Source organism: Rhamphochromis sp. 'chilingali' (genome assembly GCF_963969265.1).
Source record: "Rhamphochromis sp. 'chilingali' genome assembly, chromosome: 11".
Lineage (NCBI taxonomy): Eukaryota > Metazoa > Chordata > Actinopteri > Cichliformes > Cichlidae > Rhamphochromis > Rhamphochromis sp. 'chilingali'.
Genome location: NC_137938.1, coordinates 25,524,771 through 25,552,605, shown reverse-complemented (window position 1 = coordinate 25,552,605; position 27,835 = coordinate 25,524,771). Strand labels below are relative to the sequence as shown.

Genomic DNA, 27,835 nt, shown 5'->3' with positions numbered 1-27,835 from the left:
ACTGCTACTATTTTTCTCTGTACGAGATACACCCCTCCACTCACACATATTCATACAGTGTTTTATTGTTTCTTTCAAGTGTTGCTGACATGTTACTGCCTCGGTGAGCACAGTAAGCTTTTCTAAATACAGATACTTTCATTTGGAAGAACATTGTTTGGTTTTTCTAGGTCTCTAAGCCCGAAGCATGAAATAATTTCCATAATTTTCTATTTTTTTTATTTGTTTTGAAAAATGAAGTGTTTATTGAACCTCCTGGCAGATAAAATAAATAAAAAAGATTAAATATGAATTTGCATATATGGGTTTTAATTTGTATCATATTTACTACATCCAGCATTATTTTTATTATATTATTATACATCCAGCTTTCCTGTTTTCTCCTATCACAATAAAAGCTGAACAGTCCACAAATGAGTTGTGATTCATGTCACTATGTAGACTGGTCCAGGACCAGTGTTACTATATGATATTTATAAATGATGGTAATACACACGTGCATATTGTCTTAATGCACATATCATATATTATTGTAAATATCTGACTAGTTGTTCTTTTTCATGCTTTTTGGACAGCCATGCATGCAGACAGCTCATTTGCCTGTAAAGACAATACAGATGTTGTGATAACATTGTTGCCATTAATTAATTTGTCCACAATAATTGGTTCAAATCTGTGACAATCTTTTGTAGCCTTACAGGAAGATTAAAGCAAAAATAACAGCCTCCAGTTGTTACAATCAGAAGGCTTTTGTTTTTCCTGATACAAAGCATGTGTGGAACAGCAACAACCAGCCAATCAGATAATCTGGTCACTCGACACTGCAGCACCTACAATCTTTGGGGAATTATTTATAGTCTCACTTGACCCTGCATTAAATGTCTTTTAAGGTTAATACATTTTCTTCAAGATCAATCTGTCACTGGTCATTTTTTTTCTTGAACGTTCACAGATTCACATACGTTTTTTTAATAGTAAAGCATGTAACTAAACCATTTCAATAACCCTGTCTGTGGGTTCAAAGGAAGTCCATCTGCGAAACAAAGTTAAAATTTGAACCAATCTGATGTGATCCAGGCCTCCCCCAGCTGCTGTCTGCTGGCCTCGTCTGCCCTCCAAATTCAGCTCCCCCGTTAATCCTCCAAAGCTCCTCTTTCTCTTTCACGGCCTGTGCCCCTTATCTACATCACCCTCTCTATCAGTTTCTCCCTCTTTCCACTCCCCTCTTGACTCACATGCCTTCCCTTTTGCGCAGGCGTCTCGACAGTGTCACTCACCACGGGGCCGGTGTTGAATCCTCCCTCGCCCTCTTGCTCTCTCCTCAGACATCGTGTTCTTCTGGCCTGGTGTTTACAGAATTGAGAAGTGAAGGCGTTTAGAATGGGGAAAAATATAAGAGTGAAAGCTGGAGAGAGAAATGGGAACAGATGAGGAATTTTTTTTTTTTGGGGGGGGGGGGGGGGGGGGGGGGTTGTAGGCTTCTCAAGATAATTCCTGGAAGTTTTCTTTTGAAAAGACAGGACTTTTCAGGTATAATGTACTTGAAAAACTTGCTCACATGGCCTTTAGTTTTTACTGTTGATAACATATGAGCACAGATCCTGTGCACATGGAGATGGGGAGCTCGTTTCATTTCATTCTCCTGTAGCTGCTTTAAGGTTCAGTTCTAAGTAGCAGGACTAAATCAAATCTCTTTCCTCTTTTATGATCTTTTCCTTTCAGTCTGCTGCTTAAATGCTACTGCTAGCTTTAATCTGCACTCCTAAAATAGATACTCAAGATCCTTCAAGATGTTCTGTGAGTAATCCCTGTCAGGCCTGTACTTATAAATGTGTCTTTACTCACCAACCAAGCTATCAGCATGCAACCAAACATGCTCATCATTGTCATGCACATGATGAGCCCAGGCAGTGTTTGTCCATCGGATGAGGCAGCTGGTGGCTTGCAAAGAGCACTCAGGATCACTGTAGCTGCATGAAGTGAGTTTCTTTCTGAGCCTTTAACATCTTGCCACACATTTGCTTTACTTCGCAGCCAAGGTCACCCGGTAATTCCCTGCTTACCTACTTTACTGGGAGTCAAATTAGTAGTCTCCTCCCCCCCCCCCATCTTCTCTGTCCACCCCGATTCTTTCAATCCCTCTCTTCTGCCTCTATTTTTAACCAGCTTAGCAGCACTGAAGGCATGGAAGGTTTATTCTCTGCCTTCTTCACTCATTACCTAAATGCCAGTTCACGAAGTCTAGTTATGAGAACCCTGCTAGCACACAATAAAATCCCAGGTACCACTTGAGCTTTCACTGCTTCTGCAGAGTGAGCTGACCTTGACGTTAAGTTTTGAATGGCCCTCCGAAAAAGAATATATTATGTCGGGAGTAATCCCATTATACACAGAGTACTTCCTAGAATCACCATGTACCTGTGTGATCAGAATTTCAGGCAGGGAACAGATTGCAGAGTCATGGTGAGTGCTAGTCAGGCCTCACCTTCATCTGCAGCACCTCAGGCTAATCTGCAGCAGACCCGCTCAGTCAGGACACTGCTGCACACCGTGCCAATTAATACAGATAAGCTGCAAGACACAAGTAGTTTATACATATGAGTCAGTGGTGTACGAAAGTGATGCATGTAATCCTTATAGTCAGTTGGAACACATATTTGGCCCCTTTTGGTGTAGTCACAGTGCTGCAAGTGAACCATGCGGATCCAAAAACGATGCTCTTAGGTAACAGTGCACGTAGAGTTTAAATACAGGATTGGAGGGAATACAGCTGGAGATAGAAAGAGATGAGTCAGACAAGAGGGGGGGGGGGGGGGGGGGAAGCACAGAGTGTGCCTACCACCGTATCAGGTGAGCTAGAGCTTGCTGCAGTCCTTAAATGGAAATCTGCTGGTATTGCAGCTTCAGTTTGCCCCACACTCCACCCATCATTCACTCGTAAATGCTACAAAGTGACAGTATTCAATCAAAGCTGAAGCACTCCCCAGTACAATATCTGTATTATTTGGATTACACATTAGCAGGTGGGAATCAAGACTCCCTCTGCTGTGCTAAACACTCAGGGATTTTCAGTCCACACTGCTCCCATCTGGTGAAATGGAGGAACAACAACTGAGGGCAATAGAATGAATTGTTTGCAATGAAGACCAACACCACAAAGTCAAATTTATGTTTTTTAATAAGATCAGAGTTTACCGTTTACTTTATTAAATGGAAAAACAGTCAGAATGACTGAGATAATACAATGCAAAAAGGAGTAAAACAGATTTAAGCCAACTTTATTTCAGAAAGTACTTCAATTTTAACAAAAGTCGGTTAAATAAAATAAACCCCTGGTTGGCACCAACACAAAGAGACATATTCTGACTAAGCACAATTGACCTTTTTAACCCTTGAGCCTGATAATGGACGGCGATATGAGAATACAAACAGGCTCTTTGCAAACCTCTGTTTCAACTTCATAATTTAATCCTCCATTAGAGAGATAAACAATGTAGACTTCATAGACATAATCCAGATTTGCCCTCAACCAAATTCAGCATGCTAGTTTATATTATGATGCTACGACTAATAAAAATAGGTACAAAATGCATTTTTGGTTCTTCATTTTTTAGTAAGAAATATCCCTCATATTGCACTGCCAGTGCTGAGAAAAGCTATGGTTTAAATATTGAGGGATGGATCCACTTTAAAAAAAAAAAGAAAGAAAAGAAAGGATCACTCTCAGTTTGATTCCAAAGGAGATGAATGACATTACATTTGCAAAAGAAAGGCAAAATCCAGATGCACAAAAAATAAGAAAGAAAAAAGTCGGTAAAAAGAAAATATTTAAATCAAAACATAAAGTGCTGCAGCAGCAGTAAACCCCCACTGACTGCAGTTTAAAACCTAATGTCGTCACGGTCTGCTGGTGTCTTCTAAGCACCACCTGATTAACTGCTGCTAATTGCTTCTCCGCGGGGCGCCTGTTTTATTGAGACTGAAACCAACAACGTGAGACATAAGACTAAACAGAGGTATCGCGTAAAAACCCACATACTGTGCTTCTTTTAACCATGCCGCCTCAGTAAAATATGTATGACAGCAATGCAAACAGATTCAGTATCAACATCTGCTCCTTTCAACAGTGTTCATGAGCTGAATATGAAAAAACAACAACAGCGTTTGCTTTATGTACAGTTTAAGAATAAAAATCTCATTACATTCCTGCAGCTGTGCTCTACAGCTGTGTGCACTGGCGACAGTTTGTGTCTTGCTGGCTCAAGTTGATGGACGTTTGCAACCAGCAACACAAGGCTGGACGTGATTGCGTCACAATAAAGACTACCTGTAACCTGAAAATTCACAATTAAAGCATCAAATGTTCACATTCCCACGTACCTACAGAAATAGGAATTCATTCATTCAATCATTCGCATACGCTCATATTTACACACATTAGCAACTTTCTGTGGCTTTTGACAGCCCTCACACAAACATGGCAGACGACACGAAGCTTTCACCACGGCTGATGTTGGGGACGGGGTGGTAGTCCTGGCGGTCAACGTCTACGTGCAGATAAGGAGGAAGGACCTCATTATTCCCTGGATCATCCCAGCCAGAGGGGGCACCAGACACGTAATGCATTCTGTTGTTTAAACCACCGTTGTCATAATCGTCATCCTCATCTTGATAGGCATCCAGGTCCTGCCAACAATAAGGAAAGATAAGCATATCATACAACTACGAATTACGAGAGTTTACCGAGTATGTATTTGTATTAGTGAAATAGGAGGTGGTTTCTATCATCACCTTCTAAAAAAGATGAAACATTAAGTTAGACTCAGATAGCATCATCAATGAGATTTCTTTCAGTTCTTTCAGATAATAAATACTTTCCAGAAAACCAGACTATCACCAGCAACGATAAAAATAACAGGTTTTTATGGCATTGATCAAAACCAGCATAGCAAGTGTTTCACCTCTAGTCTTCTAGTTAATAATAACTGGGGACCAAAAGCTTATCACAAGTATCAGAGGCATATACAGGATTTTAGGGTGGCACAGGAGGAAGCAAAAACAAAGCAGGGGTAGGAAGGGTGGGGTGGGGAGCCCAGGAAGTCAGAATATTTAAACAGAAATAAAATCAGTGAATTAAACAGGCTGCTCATGTGCAGCCCTGTGAACTATTACAGATTAATTATCGGAGCTGCACAACAATCTAAATCTAATCTTGTGCCAGATAACTGTTTTACAAAGGGGAAAATAACCAAAATATATTGGAAATATTGAAAATAAACATACTAATTTTGTGAAAAAACATTTTTCAGAATCATAAAAATGATCATTTTAAAATATCATTATTGATTTATTAATATTTATATCATTTTTGTTATCTGTTGATGATTTTAACCACTTAGCTATAATAATGCAGTTAATCTGCACAATAACATCACTAAGGGGTTTGTACCTTACACTATTTATTTGAAAGTGCAATAATTGCAATAAGTTTTACAAAGAAAAAATACAATTGCTGTTTGATTGTTGTAAAGTACAATGTGCATGCAATGACTGAGTACACTAAATACATTGAACATATTTTTCTTGGGACATCTCAGGCTGTTTATCATCTGCTTTTCAAATGCAGTGGTTTTACTGCAACCGTGTTAAAAAATGTATGCATTCGTTTTACTGCTCCTGAGATCAAACTGGGATTTATGTAGCCAATTATCTAAAATGGTCCTGAACATTTGTTTTGGTTTGTTTTTTTTACCAAACCAAAAACAGATGCTGAAAAAAGAGAGTACTCTGAGGAGATTCTGTTTTGATAGGATCTCGAAAAATATGCATTTAAGTGTCATTTTCACATATGTACTCAGCATGCATCCTTACCGTGACTGGCTCTTGACTCTGGGTGGAGTGGAAGTCGTTTTGGACCACTGGGGCATTGCTTGAGTTCAGCAGCTGTCGACACACAATTAAACAATCATTATACAGCACGAGAACAAAACTGTTAGTTGTGATATGTGCCGAGTGACCTGACAGATGTCAGGATAGTGATACTTTTGTCCTTCCAAGGACTTTTCAATTAGCGACTCACCATGTTAGCAGAGTTGGTGGAATTAAATGTCTTATTTGGGGGAGGGGGCTTGTACTTTGGTGGACGACTGCACAAAAACACACAATTCACACATTTAATGACTCACAAAAGCATGAGACACGCTGCATGGCATTTCATCTAATGGAATCATTTGCAAATAACAAAAAAAAAAAAAAAAAAAAAAAAAAAAAAGAGCAAACACTCATTGAAATCAGCAACAGTGAACTGAAGTGAAACTCAGTCACTCACAGAGATACTTACTCTCCAAGTACTTTGGCTTTGCGTTTGCGGTACAGGGCAATGACAGTTCCAATGATGGCTATGAGTATAATGACCCCTATGATGGCTCCAATGATGATCCCTGTAGTAGGCCCCCTCTCTGGAAGACGGGTCTCTGGAAAAATATTATTAATATGTCAAATACGATTAGACCAGACTACAGATGGCATGAACGCCCTCTTTCTCTCAATAATGCCGCCTTCTAACAGTTGCACCAGAGATTGAGATTGTTCACCCCCAAATCAAATTTGCACATTTTCCCAGTAGACTATATTCCTATTTATCCATCTAGCATCTTTTTGTTTTTGCTAATTGCCCACTTGTGTGTGCAAAAAAAACCCCAAAAACATTTCTATTCTTAAAGAAATAAAATAAAATAAAACCACTTTGTTATGGGGTCCACAAATTGCTCCTAGTGAAATTCAGCAGCAGTGTCTCTTTCCAGAAATCAGCAGCATTTACTTAAAGAATCTTTTTGTGGTCTTTTTTATGCACAAACTATTTTCTACCTCTAGTCTACATCCAGTAATCAAAAGAAGTGTGCAGCTAACTAGCATTACAGCCCAGTTGAAGGGGGGCAGACAGCATCAGTGTTTACATCTTGTCACGGTGTGTTGAACACGAACCTCTCCTAATGACTAGATGAGTGCTTTATTCTGCACAGTGATGAGGTTAAGGGGGTTTGATACAATAAAAATAGTTCCTGCGTGAAACTGCAGGTCATGAGTTGTATAGAGAGACACGGCAGCTGAGTTTTTCCAAATTTGAGTACTGCAAGGTGAGTGCTATTTATTTCCATTATATTTAAGAGAAGGCAGACATTTTTATCGCTGATATTTTCCAGACTGTCCAAAATTATATAGATGGGTTTGATATTTGGGCTCACTGCCCCTTTAAATAGCTTGTAAAGAGAACAAAACAGGTAAAGAATTTTACAAGAGAAAAACGAGGAGTAAATCTCTGGCTTTGTGTTAGATTAGCACTCCATGATTTTTGAATGACTATTAAGTCAATGAAAGCAACTTGATAGCTTAACATAGCACAAACACACACACACAAATACACCCCACCACCTCACAAAAAAGTATTGGAATAGTAAAGCCAGTCAAGTTGATCATTCTGGAGCTGAGAAAACCAGTAATTCAAGGAAAAACAACAAGTAATGGCAGAAAAACACTCCACTCAGTCCATAACATTGTTAACGACCTGCAGCGAGCAGGGATGGAAATATCACAATCTGCTGTGTGAAGGAGACTCTGAGAACAGCAGTGCAAAACACTCATCAAGATTAAAGAAAGTGGAAACTGGAATTTGTAAAGAAGGTACAGAGATGAGTTACAATAATTCTGCAACAAAGCTTCTATGGACCGATGAGACGGAGATTAACCTCTACCAAAGCGATGGAAAGGTCAAAGGGATCTGCTCATACATACAAGCTCATCTGAGAAGCATGGTGGAAGTTGAACCATGGCTTGGGCTCGCTTCGATTATGGCCGTTCACCCACCATGTTGAGCTTTACCATTTCTTTATTTGTTTTCCGTTTAGAAGTGGTTAATGTTCCTAGATTATTTTAATCGTACTTTGTGCTGTTCTTACAGTTAATACCGAGTTTATGTTCCTCTATGCTTCCTCACTGCGACCCGTATATTTATATATAGTCCCTATTTACTTATTTCCCCATTTTATTTTGGTAGCCTTGTAGTTGTATTTTCCCCAGTAAATTTCCGCTGTATGTGATGTGATGGTTACTTTACCTCGTGTGTGTTTATAACCTATTCCTCTCTGTAGCCTTTTGTCTCGTCACCTGTTTCTTTTGCCTTTTTTTCTGTGGTCCTTGGTTTCCAATAGTTCCCTGTAGCCTAGCATTATGATTTCTGTAGTTTCCTTAGTTTCCAGTGTTTCCTGTTGATTCAGATTGCCTTCAATAAAGAGTTGGTTTCATAAAATCCCTGCATACCCACGAGTCTCCATCTGGGATCTTTTTCCACCACCATTAAATGCAACAGCCTCCGGAAGAGGCTCAATCATTTGTATTGATGATGGTAGCAGCAGAATAAATGTAAAAGTTTACATTTGTCATTTTGTCTGTCAGTTTACAGAGAAATGCATCCAAATGAATCAGGAGAAACTTTATTTTGCAGCAAGACAGTGATCCAAAACATGCTGCCGCCTCAACTCAAAACTTCATTAGGGTTAACAAATTAAAGGTTTAAGACAAGACCAGTCAATCACCAGATCTTAAAACCAACCGAATACATATTTCACCCCCTGAAGGGAACTACTGCACTACTGAAAGATCCCCTTGAAAGGCATAATCAGTGTCTGTGGGTCGTAGGCTTGATGGACAGATTAATTGGTCTTGCTCTTGTCATACTTTTGGAGGGTGCTATGGCTACACTCTCATAGAAAACAAACAAACAAACAAACAAATCAACCAACCAATCAGCACCTGTGGCTCTCATATTTTATTTTGAGATTGCTATTACTACAACAACAACAACAACAAAAATTATGACCCACAGTTAATTTTCAATTTTCATAATGTTGTGAAATATCAAAACAATTGTCTCAGCACAACATGCGTTTATGCTAAAGTAACAAAGCACATGAGCAGCCATAGAAATCATGATAGGAGAAAGATCTAAACCTACCCAAACCTCAGCCACCATAAAACTATTATTTAAGCTTCTAGACTAGAAGCTGCCTACTGCAGGAGCATGCATACAAATATGGAAAAATGGAGGTTAAGGGGTGTTTTAGATTAAAATGAAAGAGAACAAGTTGTTCAAACTGAAAAAAGAAAAAACAACAATTGTCATTATACTTGTGTTGTTCTGTTTCTGGGATGGTAACCTCCTGGTGTTCTCACTTGCTGTCTGGCAGCTGCTCAGAGCCAATAAATAGATGTGAGAAGAAGGCATTGGCTACGAAGCAGCTAAGAGCGGCGGGAATAGTAAAGTCAGTGACCCTGTAATTTATTCAAGGCTGAAAACAAGCGTCAAAGACTCAACATTGATTAGATGAAGCGTTTTTAAAACCTCTATAGCAGCTTGATTGTTATAATATGCATGTACACTGATGGGTTAGTCTGGGTGTTGGATATATGTGTGAGTGTTGTATGATGTGTGTTTGTGGGATGGGAGTAGGGCCAGGGGGTTGTTGAGCTGCGTGCGGATGCTTCATCATATCACGCTAATTTGTATCTAGTACCTTGGACATGATTTGTATTTCAGATTTAGCATCGTGTCTACCTGCCTGGAGACTTGGAGACTTGCAGATGGAAATTAGCTGGTAGCTAAATCCGGCACAATGTATCCCTTCTCCTCTGAGATTAATGTTTTTGTTCATGGTCCCTGACAAATAAATAAACTTTTTTTTTAAAAAGGCCAGAAATATTTTTGTGCAACGATCTGTGCGCTCCCCCCACTCTAATATTTCTCCTCCTATTTGTTTTCAACGAGTCCCACCTCTCAGTTTGGGAACAACTGACTTAACAACATTACCATTAATTAGAACTCGTGTACTACAAGGCTGTAAGTAAGATAAATGAAGTTGTTTCACATTGTCAACCCGATCACTAAGAGTGGCTTTATAATTAAAAAAAAAAAAAAAAAAAAGACGGAGAGACTAATCAGTGAAGAAGAGTTTAGAGATGCGTGTGTGTCTGTGTCTAGATGTAACACTGTAAAGTACAGACGGGGTCTTGATTAGAGTGTCGAGTCACATGGCTGATTAAGTCGAACCAGCGGAGTCGTGCAGAGGTTCCTCTAATGAACCATGACCACGCTGAGCATGAACCACGAAGTGCGCACACGCAGCGCGTGTTTACTGAAGGTGCAGCCCAGCTCATTATCCCTCGCATTCCCAGGGGATTATGCTAATGAGGAGGTGGTAAAGGGCAAAGAGGATCTGAAGCTCATTTGATGAGAACAAACTCTAGTCTTAATAATTGGAAGGGTCATGATTGAACGTTGTTAGCCCTCTAATTACGATTCACTTCTAACAATAGTCTACTTTGAATACCTCGTCAAATAATTCCTCATTCTTTCACGCGTACAAATGTGACCTGATAATCATGTCTCGTCCTGTTATTCATTACACATCATCTGAAAAATCACTGACCCCACACGTTCTTTGGGTTTCCTCCCTCTTAATACTCTTTAATTGTGGTGAACATTTAATAGGCTGTCATTTATTAAAAGAAATAAATCAGCGCGCCATCGACACAGTTTGCAGTCCTGCTTTTGGCGCGTCTTTCTCTTTTAAACGGATAGCATACTTTACAGTGTCAAATTAAATATGAGCGCTGGACCTGCAGTATCCAAAGCACAGCAATCAGTAAGTGCAGTAAGCCCTTTAAAGATGAAACAAACGGGTTCTAACGAAATAATAAATACAATCAGTTAATTATGTTGTTTGGATTTATTCTGCTGGGTACAAAGTTTTCTATTGTTTGTAATTACTTCTGGAGCAAAGACTCCTACTCCTCACATCTTGGGAGCAAAACGAACATGTGGTGGCCTCAATGCATCTAAAGTAGTTGTTCTCCTTCTGGAGGGGACAAAATTCCACGGTGCTCACACATGAAGAGGGAAACGTGTTTCATTCCCTACAAGCATTAAGAAGTCTATTCATCCCTGTACCTTAAAATGCACTGAAAAGAAATATTTCAATTTTTGTATTTATTACTCAAATTCACACACACAAAAAAAGGGTTCTTCTGTAATACAGAGAAAAGAACAATGAGCTACTATGCTGGAGAGACAATTTAGGACAGGCTGCGGGAAATTAAACCTAATTATTCATGCAATACTCGGAATCTTAAAAGTGTCCCAAGCTTGTAAAACATACTTTTGCTTTAGCTCAGCCATATAACAGATTTTATACCAGTAAAATTAACAATGCTAAATAATTACTTCAATTTTTTTTTCATTTTATGAGGGCTGAACAAAGGAGAAAGGGAACATTGTACTGTGACACTTTCAAAGTCAGTGGGAATATTTCTCATTTAATGGGAAAGGAGAAATGATTTGCGCAGAACAATAAAAAGACGAGGGAGCCTTGATGAAATCTCAGACAACACAGATGGGGACTGGATGTGGCATACTGGCAGGCATTCAGGTCTTACCGGGGTTCAGCTGCTGCAGCTGACATCTTTGCAGGAAACATCTCAGCTAATTGCATAAAAATCACCTCGACGCAGTGCATTCAGACTGCCACATGGTGGTGCTGTGTCTCTGTAACACCAAAGCACAGACTCATCTAATCATTTAAAACCTGAAACCTGCCTCGTCTTCCCAGTATTTTGTGTTAGTCCTTCCTCATTCCACTGCCGTGTCTGGTTTTCTTTGTCACACCTCCCTCCACATTTTTGGTTGCTGGGATATTTTTTTCCTCCGCTCCTTCAAACCTCTATAGAACCGCCTCTTTCTGCTTTGCCTTGCATTATCTCACAGGCGTCATTATCCCACCAATGCCATTTTTACTCAGCAGGTTTCAGGTAGGAGCCTGTTCCTTCCTTTCAGATAACCTTAGATGGAGGCGAAAAAGCTGCAGGAAAAGGCCAATTGTAAGGATTGAGGTGCAGTGTTTGTGTGTGAATGAGTTGACTTGAGAGCGTGCCCTCTGTGTTGGCCCTGGACACCATCCATGTCTTGCGCTAATGAAATATTGCAGACAGAGACAGCGAGAACGCCAGAGAGAGTGTGTGTGTGCGCACATATACACCGTACTTCTGCTGGCCCTGTTTAAATCTGTGCAGTTCTTCGCCAAGGACATCCAACCAGACAAGCTATTACCCACACAAATAGGGCGCACGCCCATGCACACAAAACTGTACCGACACAAGGCATTGTTTTAAGAAACAGTTGACATCCTGTGTTGCATTCTTGTCACTCAGGATGATGTATTTACACTGAGACGCTGGTCTGCCATTTGCTCTTTGGCCCCCCTCGCTTTTCTTTCCAAACAAACATCACACACGTACACAGAAACACATCAACATACATATTTTAAAATAAAATTAGACACAAAAACCCAGCGCGCACAAAATATGATCAAATTAATTTGAGTGGAGAGGAGCCCCGAGGTAGAGAAGAGCTCATCCAACAAACCATGTGGTGTTTTTTTGTTGTTTGTTTTGTTGAGCGAGATGCAAACTCAGTTAAAGGTCAGCTCCATTCCTGTGAGCGGATCAATTCAGGGACCATCCAGTCGTATAGACATCTATCCCTTTCCTATATGTGAGCCCTCCATTGCTCACAGATGCCTGCCTGGCCAGCCACTCAACCATAGACCACCACTCTCCCACTGGGCACACGGGAGGAGGGGGAGGAGTAGGAGTGACGGAAGAGGAGATGTGGCTGGATGGTTCGCTGGAGCTGCCTGAAATTACTGCAGACCTACTTCAGCAAGTTGAAAATACCACCAGAATCTCTTGAGCTTTAGGATGCATGGATGAGTCCCAGCTGCAGCTCTGCAGCTAGTGGCTAGATTTGATTTTTTTTCCAGCTCCACCTTTGTTCTTTTCTCATTTCCATTTTAAAATGCTTTGGAGTGTGTGCGACAAAAAATTCGGGAGGCAGATGAGCTCTCCTTAAAAACTTAGTCCAAGTGAGTCACTGTCTGGAAAGCTGAAATGTGGAGCGAGTCGTCAGCAAAAGAGGATTCAGTGAGAGATGAGTCAAGGAGAGATGGCGGAGTCCAAAAAGTGGAGTATGGGAGAATGACAGTGAGAAGGTGAGGAGAGGGGAATAAAAAGGAAAAGAGAAAGAGGGAGCAGGAAGAGCCAAGTGAGATGAGGGCTGTGATTAAGAGGCTGGCTTCAGATAAGTACAGAGGGATTTCCCGACTGCTGCCTGCAACTGGCTGATCACACACAGAGGGGATAAAGGGGAGAGCAGGAAGACAAAGATCTCACATCCCTCTCTTTTCCACTCAATCCCTTGTTCTCTTCCTGTGTGTTTACGCCTCTCCCTGAAGGGATTAAGGTTAACATGCTGGCCTATCCTCCACTTCCCCACACAGGCTGGGCTTTTGTTGCATTTATCTGTGCCTCCTCTCCTTCCATCCATCCTTCACTCCCATCATCCCCCCTTTCCTGTCATCCTGCTCCATTGGCGGCGCAATTTGGGATTCGCTCGTCTGGCCCTGTATTACGACAGCACAAATCTGCAGCGTCTCCCTCTGCATCTCTTATCTCCTGTGCCTAACGAGTAGAGATAAGCCTGTTTTTATTACCCTCCCTGACCTGTTCAGAGAATCGGTGCAACACAGGCACACCAAACACACACCTACACAAGTTTTACTTCACTGAGTGCCTGCTAACCAACCTTGAAATCCTTCATATCCACTGAAGAAAAGATTTAGATAAAAATACAGTTGGTTTTGGCTTAACAGATTTGTCACTAGAAAAACAATCCTAGTGTAGCTAATGATCAGATTCATTCCTAATGGGTTGGCTTGCCTTTAAAAAGAAAACAAGAAACAAAAAAGAGACAGTTGACCAAAATATCCAAAGCCCGAGGCTGCTTGTTGGCTCAGCTTGACGTAGCCTTGGCCATGTGGCAGTAATGCTGCGGGATTGTCCCGCTTGTGAATTTTCACTGTGCATCATCTTCCCCCCGCTTTTACCCTCTCCAATATTTCAAGTCAAACAGCAGCATGCTTTTTTAGCAAAGTGAAAAATGTCTATTTAATTATATAAATTCTCAGCGTTTGATCACCGCGCCACCATTAATGCCTTTGAAGGAGAAAACATTTGATTTAGAATTCTCTTTTCTGCAAGTTCGCCTTTGTTGTTTTTAAGATGTCAGTGGAAACTTACGTTTCAGAAAAAGCTTGCCCTTAATGCAAAGTTTCAGCGTAATGAGACAAACGGGTATCGGCTGAAATTCGACCCTTTTGAACTCAGATGAGACACAGGGCTATAGTCCCAGCAGGCACAGAAAAACACAAGGCTACCACGGTCAGAGCAGAGAGCCTGGAGATGAGATTAGGATGGAATGAATGGATGGCCTCTGAAAGAGATTAAGATAAAGAACAGTGCATGTAATCTCATTGCTCACTAAGAGAAAAGTGAAATCCTACCCTTTAGATTCTGGGGCAGGGATGCCCAATCCCGGTCCTCGAGAGCTACTATCCTGCAGCTTTTAGATGCATCCCTACTCCAACACAGCTGAATCAAATGGTTTGATCTCTTCAGCATGCCATCATGTTTGGCAAATGCCTGATAACAAGCCATTCATTTGATTCAGGTGTGTGGGAACAAGGATGCATCTAAAAGCTGCAGGACGGTAGCTCTCGAGGACCGGGATTGGGCACCCCTGTTCTGGGGTAACTTGGTAAAACACACGTCCTATCCATCTATCGGGCGTTCATTCAGCCTGATCTGTGTATACACTTGGTAATACAGTAACCTAACGATCAGGTGCACAGATAACTGCAGAATTGAGGGAGATGAAGACAAGAAGAGGAGGAGGAGGGGCAGGAGCAGAATGAGGCAAAGAGGTGAAACAACAAAGGTGGAGAATAAAGTACAGCTAGTGGCTATGCTAAAAGGGCACATGCATGAGCTGCAGGCCTGAACACACACACACAAACGCGCACACCCACTTAGACCTGCACACACGCACTTAAATTATTCACAATCAATGCAAGTGCTACAGTGTTGAGTGTTGCAGCTACCTCTGACATGAATTTTCCAGCAGTTGAAGACCTACTACACCCACCACCACAATCACCATCACTGTCATTTGCTATTCACTGCACTCATGATGCCATTACAACTCATTTCAACACAAAACAAATCACATCAAATTGATTGTGCTTGTTCGGACAACACAACCAGCCGAATGGCTCAGGGAGGACAGACCTTACTGATTTGACTGAAGGAAACGCTGACTGAATTTTATGTGTGTGTGTGTGTGTGTGTGTGTGTGTGTGCACACGTCTGCAATGCTGTTGCCAGGGGTTTTTGGGCAAATCAGTAATGCTGGTCATTTCTAATCTCCCGTGATTCCCAGAGCTCAACCTTGCGCATTTAGACTGTCTGAGGATTAAATTCACGTCACTGACGTACATTAAGTGTACACATTGTGTTTGTGTGTATGTGTAAGCGTCTTCTAAGTGTGCCTGTGCATTTTGACATTTTAAAAAGCTGTGTCGTGGTTAATGTGATAACTCTGCATGGTGTGTGTGTTTTGTGTGTGTGTGAGAGAGATGCTCTCCCTCTCTGGGGACACAGTGTGTTCCCTGCCACAGTGCATCAAAGCACACTCGGTTGCCTTGGGAGAAGGCATCTCCATCTCTTCTTTCTGTCGCTCCCTCTCTCTCCACCCCGCTCGCTTTCTTCCCGCGCCTCAATCATTCCCTCTGCCTCTCCTTCCTTGCTTCTCTTCCTGACAAGGTCGCCGCTCTACTCTTGCCATCTCCCCGTCAATATTTACAGTCCACTTTGCGCTGGCACCGAGGTGGTCGACTCCAGCCAGCAGAGAAAGCAGGGCTGCATTAGCCAAATGTTGCTGTCCACTCAGAACATGAATGATATGTTGTACTACAAACACACCGTTTCTCCCGCACACACACACGCGCTCTCTCTCTCTCTCTCTCTCTCGCTCATACACATATACACACAGAAAAGGTGGGAGGTAAAAGGTAGAGCTGGAAACAGCAAGCAGATACTTAACAGAAGAGTAACAAGTGCTCTAAAAGCACAGGTCAGTTTGCCATTACGTCGATTGGAGCACATAACTTTGTAGATTTTAGCACTCTCAAAAATCCAACACATTAAAGCAATTATGATACATTACACTGCTGTCTCAAAAACAAAGTGGCCCTATTAAAATTCTACATGTTGGATATTTAACATACCATTAGTTTTAGCGCTTGCACTTTCATTAGAAGTTTTGCAGCGCAATTATAATGATATCATGATATCTGCTGTAACTCAGATTACATCTCAGCATTTACATTCTGCATCACTTCAGAAGAGGAAAAAAAGATACATTTATACAACAAAAAGGAACACAAGTGACCACAATCACTAAACTGGCCTTCTGATATTCACTTTAAAGGAACGGTTTAATCAGTTTTTGCTTTCTGGCTGATGTTAAGATGAGTAGATCAATACCACTGTCATGTCTGCGTGTTACTTGTAGAGCTGGGTAGCGATTAGCATAAAGACCGGAGGAAGCATGAAATCATCTCCGTCTGAAGGTTAAAAAAAGAATCTGATTACACCTCTGAAGACTTACTAATTACTATGAACAGTGCTAGGTGACACAAAAGAAAAATGGTACAAAAGTACTTTTAGAAACAGTCAGGGGCTTTTCTGTTTTTTTTGATAGTAAACCATAGTGATACCTGACACTTTAATGAGCGATCAGGAGCATCGGATGCAGAGGGGAAAGCAGCTACTCATATACATCCACATACATATCTGCCTATGAGACCACAACAATGGTGAGTTTATGTGAACTGAGGCCAATCTTTATCCTTGTCCAGTGGCAACACTGTGACAACACTTTTGAGCAATAAAGGGGTGGTGTACACACACCTGTATGCCCACTTTAAAAAGATAACTAAGAAAACAAATACCATTAAAACAAGACATCCAATTTTAATTTAAAAACCGGGGACAACAGATGCAAATTAGTCTGGAAGGCTGCGCCTAATTTATATTTATTCTTCGTTAACAAATAAACACAGTCGCCTACACATACTGACCGACACTTCTGTTCAATACCCGATGATGAGACTTCGAGAAATGCTTCAGCGTTGCATGAAAAATCAAAACAAACTAACATTTGTAGCGACTGGCACAGCTTGAGCATGTTATATGTCCTACCGGTTTTGCTAGTAGGAGGACTGTTCAGGTTATTTCTCCCCTTTCTACGCTAAGCACATCACATCCTGTCCCTGCAGCTCCAGGCTTGGCACAGATTCTTGAAATCTGTTTGATCCTGATGTTTAATTTGCAGCAAGGAAGCAAATAAACATATTTGACCAAAAAAAAAAAAAAAAAAAAAAAAAAGTCCAAATATTCCTGAAAGTGAGACAATCTAAATAAACAGCTGCAGGTTTCCTGCATTTTTATTAAATGTGACACACAAAAATGTGCGTTTCCTGAATGTGAACGCAACCAGGATATTAACTACCTCTTACATTACATAATATTATATATTACAAAGAGAAGGGGACATAAGCATCAGCTGTGATAGAAACAGACGCCTGGAAGGGAACCCATCAAGCCTGAGAATATACTGTAACTTACAGTAAATGTTGCAATCTGAGAATATCCAGCCACCTAGTTTGCCTCACGATGCCTTTAGGCTTCCCATCCATCTTCCTGGCCTGCTTTTTCTGCTCTCCACCCTCCAAACCCCACTCTCACTTCCTCCGCCAGTGTCACCGTGGCCTTGAGGCCAGGCAGTCAGAAGCAGCTGGTATGTTTACCTGCCCTCGTAACCACTGCTAACCTCTGGCTAGAAGGGACTCTCACCTCATTACCCACCCCACTCAGCCACACATAAAACCTCAAACTATCCTCTTAGATTTCTCCCCTGCAGCCAGGATGCTTCACTGTAATAGCCTCTGTGTACTGCAATCCATTCAGCAGCCCGCTGTGCAAAAGTGGAACATATAACAAGGGGGAATGTAACGTCGAGGACTTGGCTACTGCTCCTTTCCCTCCATCTCTCTCTAAAGTATTGGGAGAGTCAGTTCGTTCAATTCTCTCAACTCTCGCTGACTCACAAGCGAGTGCGCTTCATGTCGCCCTCCTACCAAGTTCCTCACACAGACTCCCAGAAAGGAAACAATGCTCAGAGAAGAAGAGACAGAGATGGAGAAGGAGGGAGGAGAGTGTAGAACATATAGGAAAAAACACAGAGCTCTGAGAGAATAGAAGATTCAATCTGGAGGGTGGAGAAGCAGTTGCTGAGAACGTGTAGGAGGAAAAAGAAAATATGCGTGGAACAAGAAAAGTTCCAAACGTTCTCCTCTTTTCAGCTTGATAACATAGAAAAGTAATGATCCCTTTGCAGAATTTGTTGTATTTTTTTTTCTTTTGGGCTGGAATAATGATTTCCTTTCGAGTGTTGTTTACAGTGTTTGTACCTGGTGTATTGTTGACCGCAAAATAGGCAGGCTAAAAGAGCCTCGTGCACAGTCCTGAGAGTGCCATAGCAGTAATAGGCTCCATCTCTCCCTCAAACGGCCTCTCATCAGCTCCTGATTAATGACACACAGAGCCATAATGGTTCTGCGTGCTCTCCACATTCATTCACTTTCCTCTTCATCCAGCGCCCCTGGAGAGAAACCACAACAATGCGAGGTGTCGAGACACACAAAAACAGCGCTCTCGACGAACCCGAATTCAAATGCTCATTAAGAAAGACGTTTCCCCACTTTGCCATTCAGTTATGCATTGCCACTGGGAGCCAGTGGACACAGAAACAATAGAACACAGAAGAGATGGAAGGTGGAGAAGAAAACATTCACAGTTCAATTTGGCAATAAAGAATGGTTTCATTAGTGTTTAAATGTGGTTGATTGGCTGTTTGGCATAGAGTGCTACTGATTCATGCATGGTAAAAAGGACGCAACAAATATTCTGGCACAAAGCCTACGTGCGCACACATGCTCACTCGGTGCATCCATGCACTTCCAAGAAAGTCTAAGCTTCTGTGTAAATCTGTGAAAATAAACTGTGACTGGAAACCAGAAATGTGTACTTCCTTTGATTTCTGCCACTGCAGGGAGAATCCTCAAAGGTCATCATCGCTGTGTCTAGTGTTTAGAGCTCAGTCAATAGTAAGTCGCACAGCAGCACAGCTGTAATTCACTGTCCTGCATCTTTTAACATGCAAATACAAATAAACGTAGGCAAGCATGCTGGGAGGCACACGTGTCAAAGCTCTGTATGAGGGGGGGAAAAAAAAGACAAACAAGTGCCAACAGCCAACATCTAAATTGATGCACTCTCTAATGCATGAGCAGAGATCAAAACATTTACATTACAGACACGCTTTAACCCTCACATGTCATGGATGAAAGATACAAACGGCTCTACATACATCAAACAACATTACACCAAGTAGCCACTATTAAAAAACATAAAAAACAAAAACAAAAAAACCCTCGCAGCATCGGTAATGAATAAATCATTCTCATCTGCCACGCACTGAACACACAGAAGACTATGATGCTGAGCTCATCGTTCCAAATCCAGAATGGTTGCAGGCACAGGTTAGTTACTGGAAATGCTCTTTTGTCTGAATATTCATACGCGTGTAAAACTCCCCCATCGCAGAATGTCGCCTGTTAAGATGCTCCTGCTCCCCCCCCCCTCCCCCTTCTCTGTGGGGGTGTCTGTTGATCCGCGTGTTTGTGTGTTTCACATCAGCAGAATTTATGTTCGCTGTTTGAGCACGCGTGGGGGTAATCAATAGTGTTTCAGTGAAGGACACTTAGGAGCAGATTGGAGCCCAAATTCAAGCTAGCATGAAAGACAACATGACAGAAACACTTGCTGCTCGACCTGAAGAGGCTCAGTGTGACATCAGCTCTGGCTGTCAAGACACACACACACAGATTTTACACACACATTTAGACATGCTTGTAAACTCTTAAGAGTGTCTTCAAATACAGTTAAAACATTTACACAGGGCCACATCAAAGAAGCCAAACTAATGAGTTATTGACCGCTGAGCCTGCGCACACACATACTACTGCATGCACTCTGCAAATGCACCTACTCCATGCAGAACAGACGTGACCAGCGTCCTTTTCAATACTAGGAAGGGTGTGCTATAATGGGAGCACGTGCGAGCCTGCCGGTGTGTGCGTGGTTGCGTGTGCAGGGCTGACTGTGTGTACACAAGTCATTATTAGAGGTTTAGTGTGTGCTCACCAGTCAGTCAGGCTCCAGTCAGAGGAGTCAGCTTAAGGGCTCATAGCAGCTCCCTGAGGAGACACTAAATACCATCAGCCGTTTAAATCCATCCATGACCATTTTAAATATGCAGCACACACTCGCTCCATTTTTAATAAGGGCTCGGAGCAAGAAAGGAGGAGGGGGAAAAAAAAAAAAAAAAAAAAAAAAAGGCGAGAGCAAAGACAAAGACGGACAGAGACGGAGAGAAAGAGGGGGGCAGACTCGGGGAGCAGCAAGAGGGAGGAAGATGAGGGAAGAGGAGAAGAGTGGAGTCTGTTGCATTGATTTCTTGGCAGTTTGGCACCGGCCCTTATTCGCCTGGAAAAGCCACAGATGTGTCAGAGCCAGTTAGGCACGCAACAAGAGAGGGGGGACGCGTACACACCCAACACAGTCACATGCGTGTACGCACACAGCACATGTGCAAACGACGAACACACAAACACTCACAAATGAAATGCTCGTAAATAGAGAGAAGAGACAGTGTGTTCTCCGAGTGTCTGTGAGTGTGCGTGGATTACAAAAGCACCTGTGTGAAATGAGGGAGTGAGAGCCAGGGATGATGCAAGGGGTTTTGATGCTTTTCTGAGGAAAACCAGGCATTTCTCTCTGAAGGCAGAGTCAAAAATAGATATCTTTACACACACCTAGATGGGCAGTAAATTTCTCCTTAATCCCTGGCTTAACTTAGCTCAAAAATGTGTCTGCCCTGCTTAGCTTTCAAAGCACACCTGACTGTGTGCGGGTGTATGCACAGCGCAGCGGAACAGCAGGGGAAAGTCGGATGTACATTTTGATCTGAAGGCGGATGAGACATTAGGATCAAAGTCGGGGACTGGGGAGAATCAACTGATCTTAGCTGTGAATCCACGAGCAATCTCCAGACAGACTACCTGATTAGCTAGGCATTTGAGGCCCATATCTAGCAAGAAAAGTGGAGGGAATACCAATAACAAACTCCCAAGTCTGGTCTGTGTGTACAGTCGCAAGGAAAAGTTTGGGAGCTTTTCGAATTACCAGAGTTTCTGCATTCACTAGTGGGAAAATGTGGTCATCTATATAACTATTTTAGACAAACACAGCTTGACTAAACCATGAGATGTATGTAACAGGTATTACAATTAAACAACATGAGATATGCATTAAATTATTGTCTCGACGACTTTGGACCAGTATCAGAAAGTTCTAGGTAAGACTATGGAGCCTTGAAAGGATCAGCAGAGAAGGAACCACACAATGATAGAATAGATGTGATTTGAGTAGAAACTGTATTGAAAGTTGTAAAGTTTACAAACCCTGCCTGTCTAAAGCCGGCTTCCTACAGTGCACAAACGCACATTAAAGGGCCCAAAAATAAAATCAAAACAACATCCTCTTTAAGGAAATTCTCCAAAGAGTTTCAATTAAAGAGCTTCCGCTCCCGTTGCTCAGTCCACTTCTCTTTAGAAAGAGAAATTAGAGTTCCTTGTGTGTGTGTTTCTGTCCATTGGTTCGAACACTACCCGGGTAGATTTTTAAAGTGTTAGTCTTATCTGTATCAAGGAAGGTAGTAATAGTCCTGAGGTTCGCTGAAGATGGATCCCACGGCTGGCCACACCGCACTCGGGTCCGTCGACAGTCACTCTCTCGGGATTGGCTCGCCACTGAACCCACAGGGTTCAGATCTCAAATGATCCAGTCCTGGTCAAAAACCAATCGGAGCTCGTGGTGAGATAGCTCGTCCAGCTGACGCAGCTTCCCACGGCCGTATTTCACAGATCTCAGATCCAGGATCTTTCAGCTAATTTGGCGGTTGCCTCATGAGTAGCGGTTGCCTCGTGAGTAATGGCTTCCACAACAGGAAATGTTGACTAACAGAAAGTCATCTCAAGGCATACTCGCCTCCTAGCGGCGGGGAGGGAAAATTACACCTCCAACCTTATGCAGCAGCACAACCCACAAATCTGATGTGGGTTACACTCTCCCCTCCTGAACTCTTGCACGTTCCTGTGCATGACAAGGTTCACACAAATGTTTCTTGGGGGGAAAGGCAAGGGAAGAAGCAGGTGCTTCACCTTCATTTACCATGTCATTCCACACATCGGTCAACCCTTGGAAGAAAGACTTCACCACGGTGACAATTGGTTTCCCCAATTCAGTGTAGTCGAGCCTCATTGGTGGTTGACGATCCCGCTCAGACTTCCTGACATGGATATCAGCATTAGCTCGTTCCTCTACTTCACCACTCTCCTCTTGTCCTTCAGTTCCAGGATCATTCATCACATCCTCCAACCTGTCCGGGAGGACTGGGATCTCTTTAGGTTGGTCCTCACTCAAATCCTTGACCTCGTTAAACAACTCATCTTCTCCTGAACTGCTATCCAGCAGCATCCTTTGTCCCTCAGATTCAGTGGATGCACTATCATCCATCTTTGCTTCTCCCACAGATTCATGGAGTTCAGGTGCTGGTACGTCCGCAGCAGGAGGTGAGGTCTGACCATCATCTGGAGTCTGCTCATCGCCACATTGATCTGTTTCATGGTAAATTGATGTGGCATCAGGCATAACATTGGCACCTTCCGGAACATCCGTTGACTCAGCGGAGATTGATGTCAGGTTATTCTTGGCGTGACTGGAACCTAGGTCTCTTGGGACATTTTGCCTTGCAGCACCCCCAGTCGTCTCAGAGACTGGCTGTGTTTCGAACCAGGCAATGGGAACAATGTCCTCCTCGTCTGAAGACTGGTCAAGCTCCGTTGTGCTGTTGGGAGTATTCTGACGTGTCCTAGGCTTTCTAGCTCGTTTGGGCTGAGCACGCTCCTCCGTTGGTACGGCAAGAAATCCGCATGGGAGTAAGAGGTCACGATGCAGCATGCGCTTGGGACCCTCGCCGTTCTCTGGTCTAACTGTATAGACTGGGAGGTCTCCAGCTTTCTTTACTACCACATGGACTGTGGACTCCCACTTATCAGCGAGCTTGTGCTTTCCTCGGATACGCACGTTTCTGACGAGTACTCTGTCGCCGACGCCTAAAGCAGAAGGACTCACTCGCTTATCAAACCGAATCTTATTCCTCTCAGCTACCTTGGCAGCAGTTCTTGTGGCAACTTTGTAGCTCTGCTCAAGGCGAGATTTAAGGTCTTGTACGTATTGGGAATGTGACTTGTGTCGCTGTTCTTTCACTGGTAACCCAAATGCGAGGTCGACAGGCAACCTTGGCTGGCGTCCAAACATTAGTTCATATGGTGTGAACCCAGTCACCTCACTTCTGGTACAGTTGTACGCGTGGACCAACGGCTTTACAAAGTCCTTCCAGTGAGATTTTTCTTGACTTCCCAGAGTGCCAAGCATGTCTAATAGAGTGCGGTTGAAGCGTTCCACTGGGTTGCCCCTCGGGTGGTATGGTGTTGTTCGCGTTTTGCGGATGCCCGCAATCTGACAGAGTTCCTTGATCAACCGCGACTCAAAATCAGGACCTTGGTCACTGTGCAGCTTCTCTGGGAATCCATAATGGATGATGAAATTGTCCCACAACCACTTTGCAACTGTTCGAGCCTTTTGATTTTGTGTCGGTCCAGCTACAGCATACTTGGTGAAGTGATCAGTGATCACGAGGATGTCCTTTGTGTTGCTTCTGTCTGGTTCAACAGACAAAAAGTCCATACATACTAATTCGAGTGGTCGCGTCGTTGTTATATTCACCAGAGGTGCAGCTCTCTCGGGTAGAGCTTTCCTGCACACACACCTGGTACACGTCCTTATTTTCTTCTCAATGTCCAAAGCCATTCTTGGCCAGTAGAATCTAGCTCTGACTAGATCCACTGTGCGTTCCTTTCCCGTGTGACCCATGTCGTCGTGCAGACTGGTCAATACCACGTCCCGAAGTTCCTCAGGCAAGACTAACTGATGTTGGGGGTGTCCCTCTTCTAGGCGTGTTCTATAGAGGATGCCATTTCGGAGCTCAAACTTGTTCAATTCTCTCAACAAGAGAGGCAGATCTGGAAGCTCGGTTCTTAGACTAGATGGTGGTTTCACTCCGTGCTCAATCTGGGAAATGACATGCTTAATGCACTGATCAGCTCGTTGCTTGTCTCTGAGGTCCTCTTCTGAAAGGTTTGGGATGATGGGTAGTCCTCCAAGCCCGTCCTCATGACCAAAACTGTCAGGCACCGCATCTGCAGAAATGGCCAGGCTTTCAACCAGGGAGATACTACCATCACAGTCCATTGCATTGTCGGCGCAATAGACAAGTTGTCTCTCACAAATGGCTTGAACGACCTCTGGATTAACCATTTCAATGTCTCCTGGGTCAGATAGGTGATGTTGAGTGAAACGACGTATCCTGTCCCACTCTTTCTGAGATGGTAGGTCATCACGCAGATTGCCGTGAGGGCGTCTCGACAATGCGTCAGCATCTCCATTTTGTTTCCCAGGGCGGTACTGGAGCTTAAAAGAGAAGGTGGAGAGTGCAGCCAGCCACCTATAGCTGGTTGCATCGAGCTTGGCAGAAGTAAGTATATAAGTGAGAGGATTGCTGTCAGTGACCACCGTAAACTGATTGCCATACAGATAGTCACTGAACTTCTCTGTCACAGACCACTTTAATGCCAGGAACTCAAGCTTGTGAGCCGGGTAGCGGGATTCACTACGTGATAACCCTCTGCTAGCGTAGGCAACAACACGCAGCTGCCCCTCCTGCTCCTGATACAAGGCCGCTCCGAGGCCGGTGGAGCTTGCATCCGTGTGTAGGATGTAGGGCAACGTGGGATCTGCAAAGGCTAGAACTGGGGATGTTGTCAGTTTGTCTATAATCATTTCAAAGGCCTGCTGGCAAGCGGGTGTCCAACGGTCCAGAAATGGTTCTTTTGGGTGGTAGTACTGCCCACTCTTGTCTTTTGACTTGGGATGCTTCTGAACAGGTGGGTACCCCGATGTCAGGTCATTCAGAGGCTTTACTATGCTTGAATAGCCTTTGATGAACTTCCTATAGTACCCGCAGAATCCCAAGAAGGCTCTCAGCTCTTTTAGGCGGTGAGGAACTGGCCAGGTCCTTAATGCTGCTATCTTCTCTGGGTCTGTTTCCACTCCCCGCTCCGACACCACATGTCCCAGATAACGAACCGAAGACTGGAAGAACTTGCATTTTTCTGGAGACAGCTTCAGCCCGTACTCCTTCAACCGGTTGAGAACCTTGATGAGTCTGGCTTCGTGTTCTTCTAAAGTCTTTGAAAAGACTATCAGGTCATCCAGAAAAACTACAACCTCCTTCAGGTTCATGTCGCCCATGCACTTTTCCATCAGCCTCTGGAAGGTACTTGGGGCGTTCGTCACTCCTTGAGGCATGCGATTAAACTCCCAAAAACCAAGCGGGCAGACAAAGGCAGTCTTGGGCTTATCAGCTTCATCAACCTCAATCTGGTAATAACCAGACTTGAGGTCGAGAACACTGAACCACCTGGAACCAGAGAGTGCTGTGAAAGTGTTGTCCATCCTTGGGAGTGCGTACGCATCCTTCACTGTCTGCAGGTTCAACTTCCTGTAATCAATACAGAGGCGAACTTGACCATTTTTCTTCCTGACCACAACAATGGGAGATGAAAATGGAGACTCGCTCTCACGAATCACTCCAGCATCAAGAAGTTCTTGAAGATGTTTTCTGACGGCTTCCACATCGTTTGGGTGGATTGGCCGGGCCCTGTGCTTGAATGGTGTTTGGTCAGACAACTTGATGTGATGCTTTACTTTATCTGTCCTCCCAAAGTCAATATCATTCATGGCAAAGACTTCCGGCATGCCATTTAGCTTTTCCACAATTCTGTCTCTCCACTCTGGAGAAATGTGAGATTCCCCAAAGTCAAAGACCAGCTTAGGTTGATCAGGGGACTTGGATCCAGGTAGCTTGGTTGGCTCCTGACCCTCCGTCGCACTCTGTTTGTGCGGTAGAATAGCCTGGATTGCATTGAGCTCAGCAATCACGCTCTTGGCCGGAATAGTGATGTCGTGCTCAGACGCATTAGAAATCACAACTGGTAGCCTGCATGGGGATCTGGTCGGTATGTTAAGGAGGCAGGTCTTTACTAGAAGTCCTCCAGGCAGAGATGATGTAGGGTACTCCACAATGGCACACTTCTCCGACTGGAGTCCCTTGACTGCTACAGTTCCCTCTAAAACAACAGTTTCTCCAGCCGGAACAACCTTCTTGTCTTTCCCATGCATCCTCACCACTCCAATGTTACTGTCATGACATTGTTCATGTCGCAGTTGTAATACTTTCAGCACAGTCTTGTAGCCATCTGCTGAAGTGTGGTGGATCACTGGACCTTTCTCTTTGTGCATGTTATATGCCACATCAAGGGTGTTAGTATCAATCAGTACATGAAAGCCAGATGTTCCACTGTCTGGGACCACTAAGGCCAAGGTTGGGACATCACACTCCTTCCCCAGGAATTATTCTGGGAAGGTGATGGTGATTTTAATGTAGCCCAAATAAGGCACGGGTAACCCATTGGCACCTTCAACTTCCAATAGATCATACAGTGGCTCTATCTGTGTTTTGAACAGATGTTGATCAAAGAAGGACTTGGTAACCGTAGTCACTTGTGAACCTGTGTCCATCAGACAGTTAAACTGTTTATCTTGGATCATCACTTGGCATGTACTCTTTGTACCTATCAGTTTTGGGGAAACCTTCGAAAGGTGTTTCCTGACATTACACTGGTTCAAAGCAGCACTTAATTTAGGTGTAGCGTCTTTATTAACAGGGCGCTGGTGAGCTGCTACAGCCTCAGTTTGCCCTACAACTGAGGCTACATCTAAAAATTTTCATTGGGAGTTAGATGGTCGGTTGCATCCCAAAGACGCTGCTTTTCTCTTAGCTGACTTCTTTTTTCATCAACGAGAGTGGGGTTTGGTTCGTTAGTGCAAGTTGAGGAAATGTGGCCATCCTGACCACACTTGAAACAATACCAAGCCTTTGGCCTTGCATTCTGTTTTGGGTTGGAGGGCTTCCAGCTTGGTGCTCTAGGGTTAAGTTTAGGTGGTAGTGGTTGGCTGGATGTGTGCTCAGCGCTCCCCTTGGGTTTCGAGGTCTTTTGGGGTTTCTTTGACATCAATGCGGTAAGCTGGCTCTGAAGAGATGCGACCTGCTGTTTGAGTTCCGCCAACGTGTTGGACTCGGGTGGGATCACTACTTGCTGGCTGCAGGCACATGTGCTTTGCGAGCTAGTAATGGCCCGCTGTCGATTTGAGCCGAGGTGCTTCTTCATGCGTGTGACTTTGGCTGCATGTCTATCCTCTTCAGTACGGATCTGTAACAGGAGCTCTGCAAACGCTGGAGGGTGACTTTTCTTTTCTTCTAGGTTGAGGTCAGAGAGCAAGATGTTGTCCCAACAACCGCGGCAGAATTGTTTGAGAATATATTTGTCTGCTTCTTCAGCAGCAATTCCTCCCCTCTTAACAGCAAGGTTTAGAACAGCCTGGAGGCGGCAGAGGTAAGACGAAGCCTTTTCACCAGGATCCTGAAGAGTGTTCATAAACTGGGCGAAAAGTTCTTCGCCATCTT

The 27,835-nt window shown here is 43.4% G+C and overlaps 1 protein-coding gene across 1 annotated transcript in view; it reads right to left on the bottom strand.

Annotated features, from left to right (window-relative positions):
- Window positions 1–3,160: 3,160 nt before the first annotated feature.
- LOC308405867 (nectin-2) overlaps window positions 3,161–27,835 on the bottom strand; it is a 94,786-nt gene continuing 70,111 nt past the window's right edge. Inside the window, exons 7-10 of the mRNA XM_080896640.1 lie at window positions 6,341–6,473; window positions 6,080–6,146; window positions 5,872–5,943; window positions 3,161–4,686 (exon numbers count right to left, since the gene is read on the bottom strand). Coding sequence (XP_080752766.1) covers window positions 4,468–4,686; window positions 5,872–5,943; window positions 6,080–6,146; window positions 6,341–6,473 — 491 coding nt within the window. The 3' untranslated portion in view covers window positions 3,161–4,467. The remainder of the gene's footprint in view (window positions 4,687–5,871; window positions 5,944–6,079; window positions 6,147–6,340; window positions 6,474–27,835) is intronic.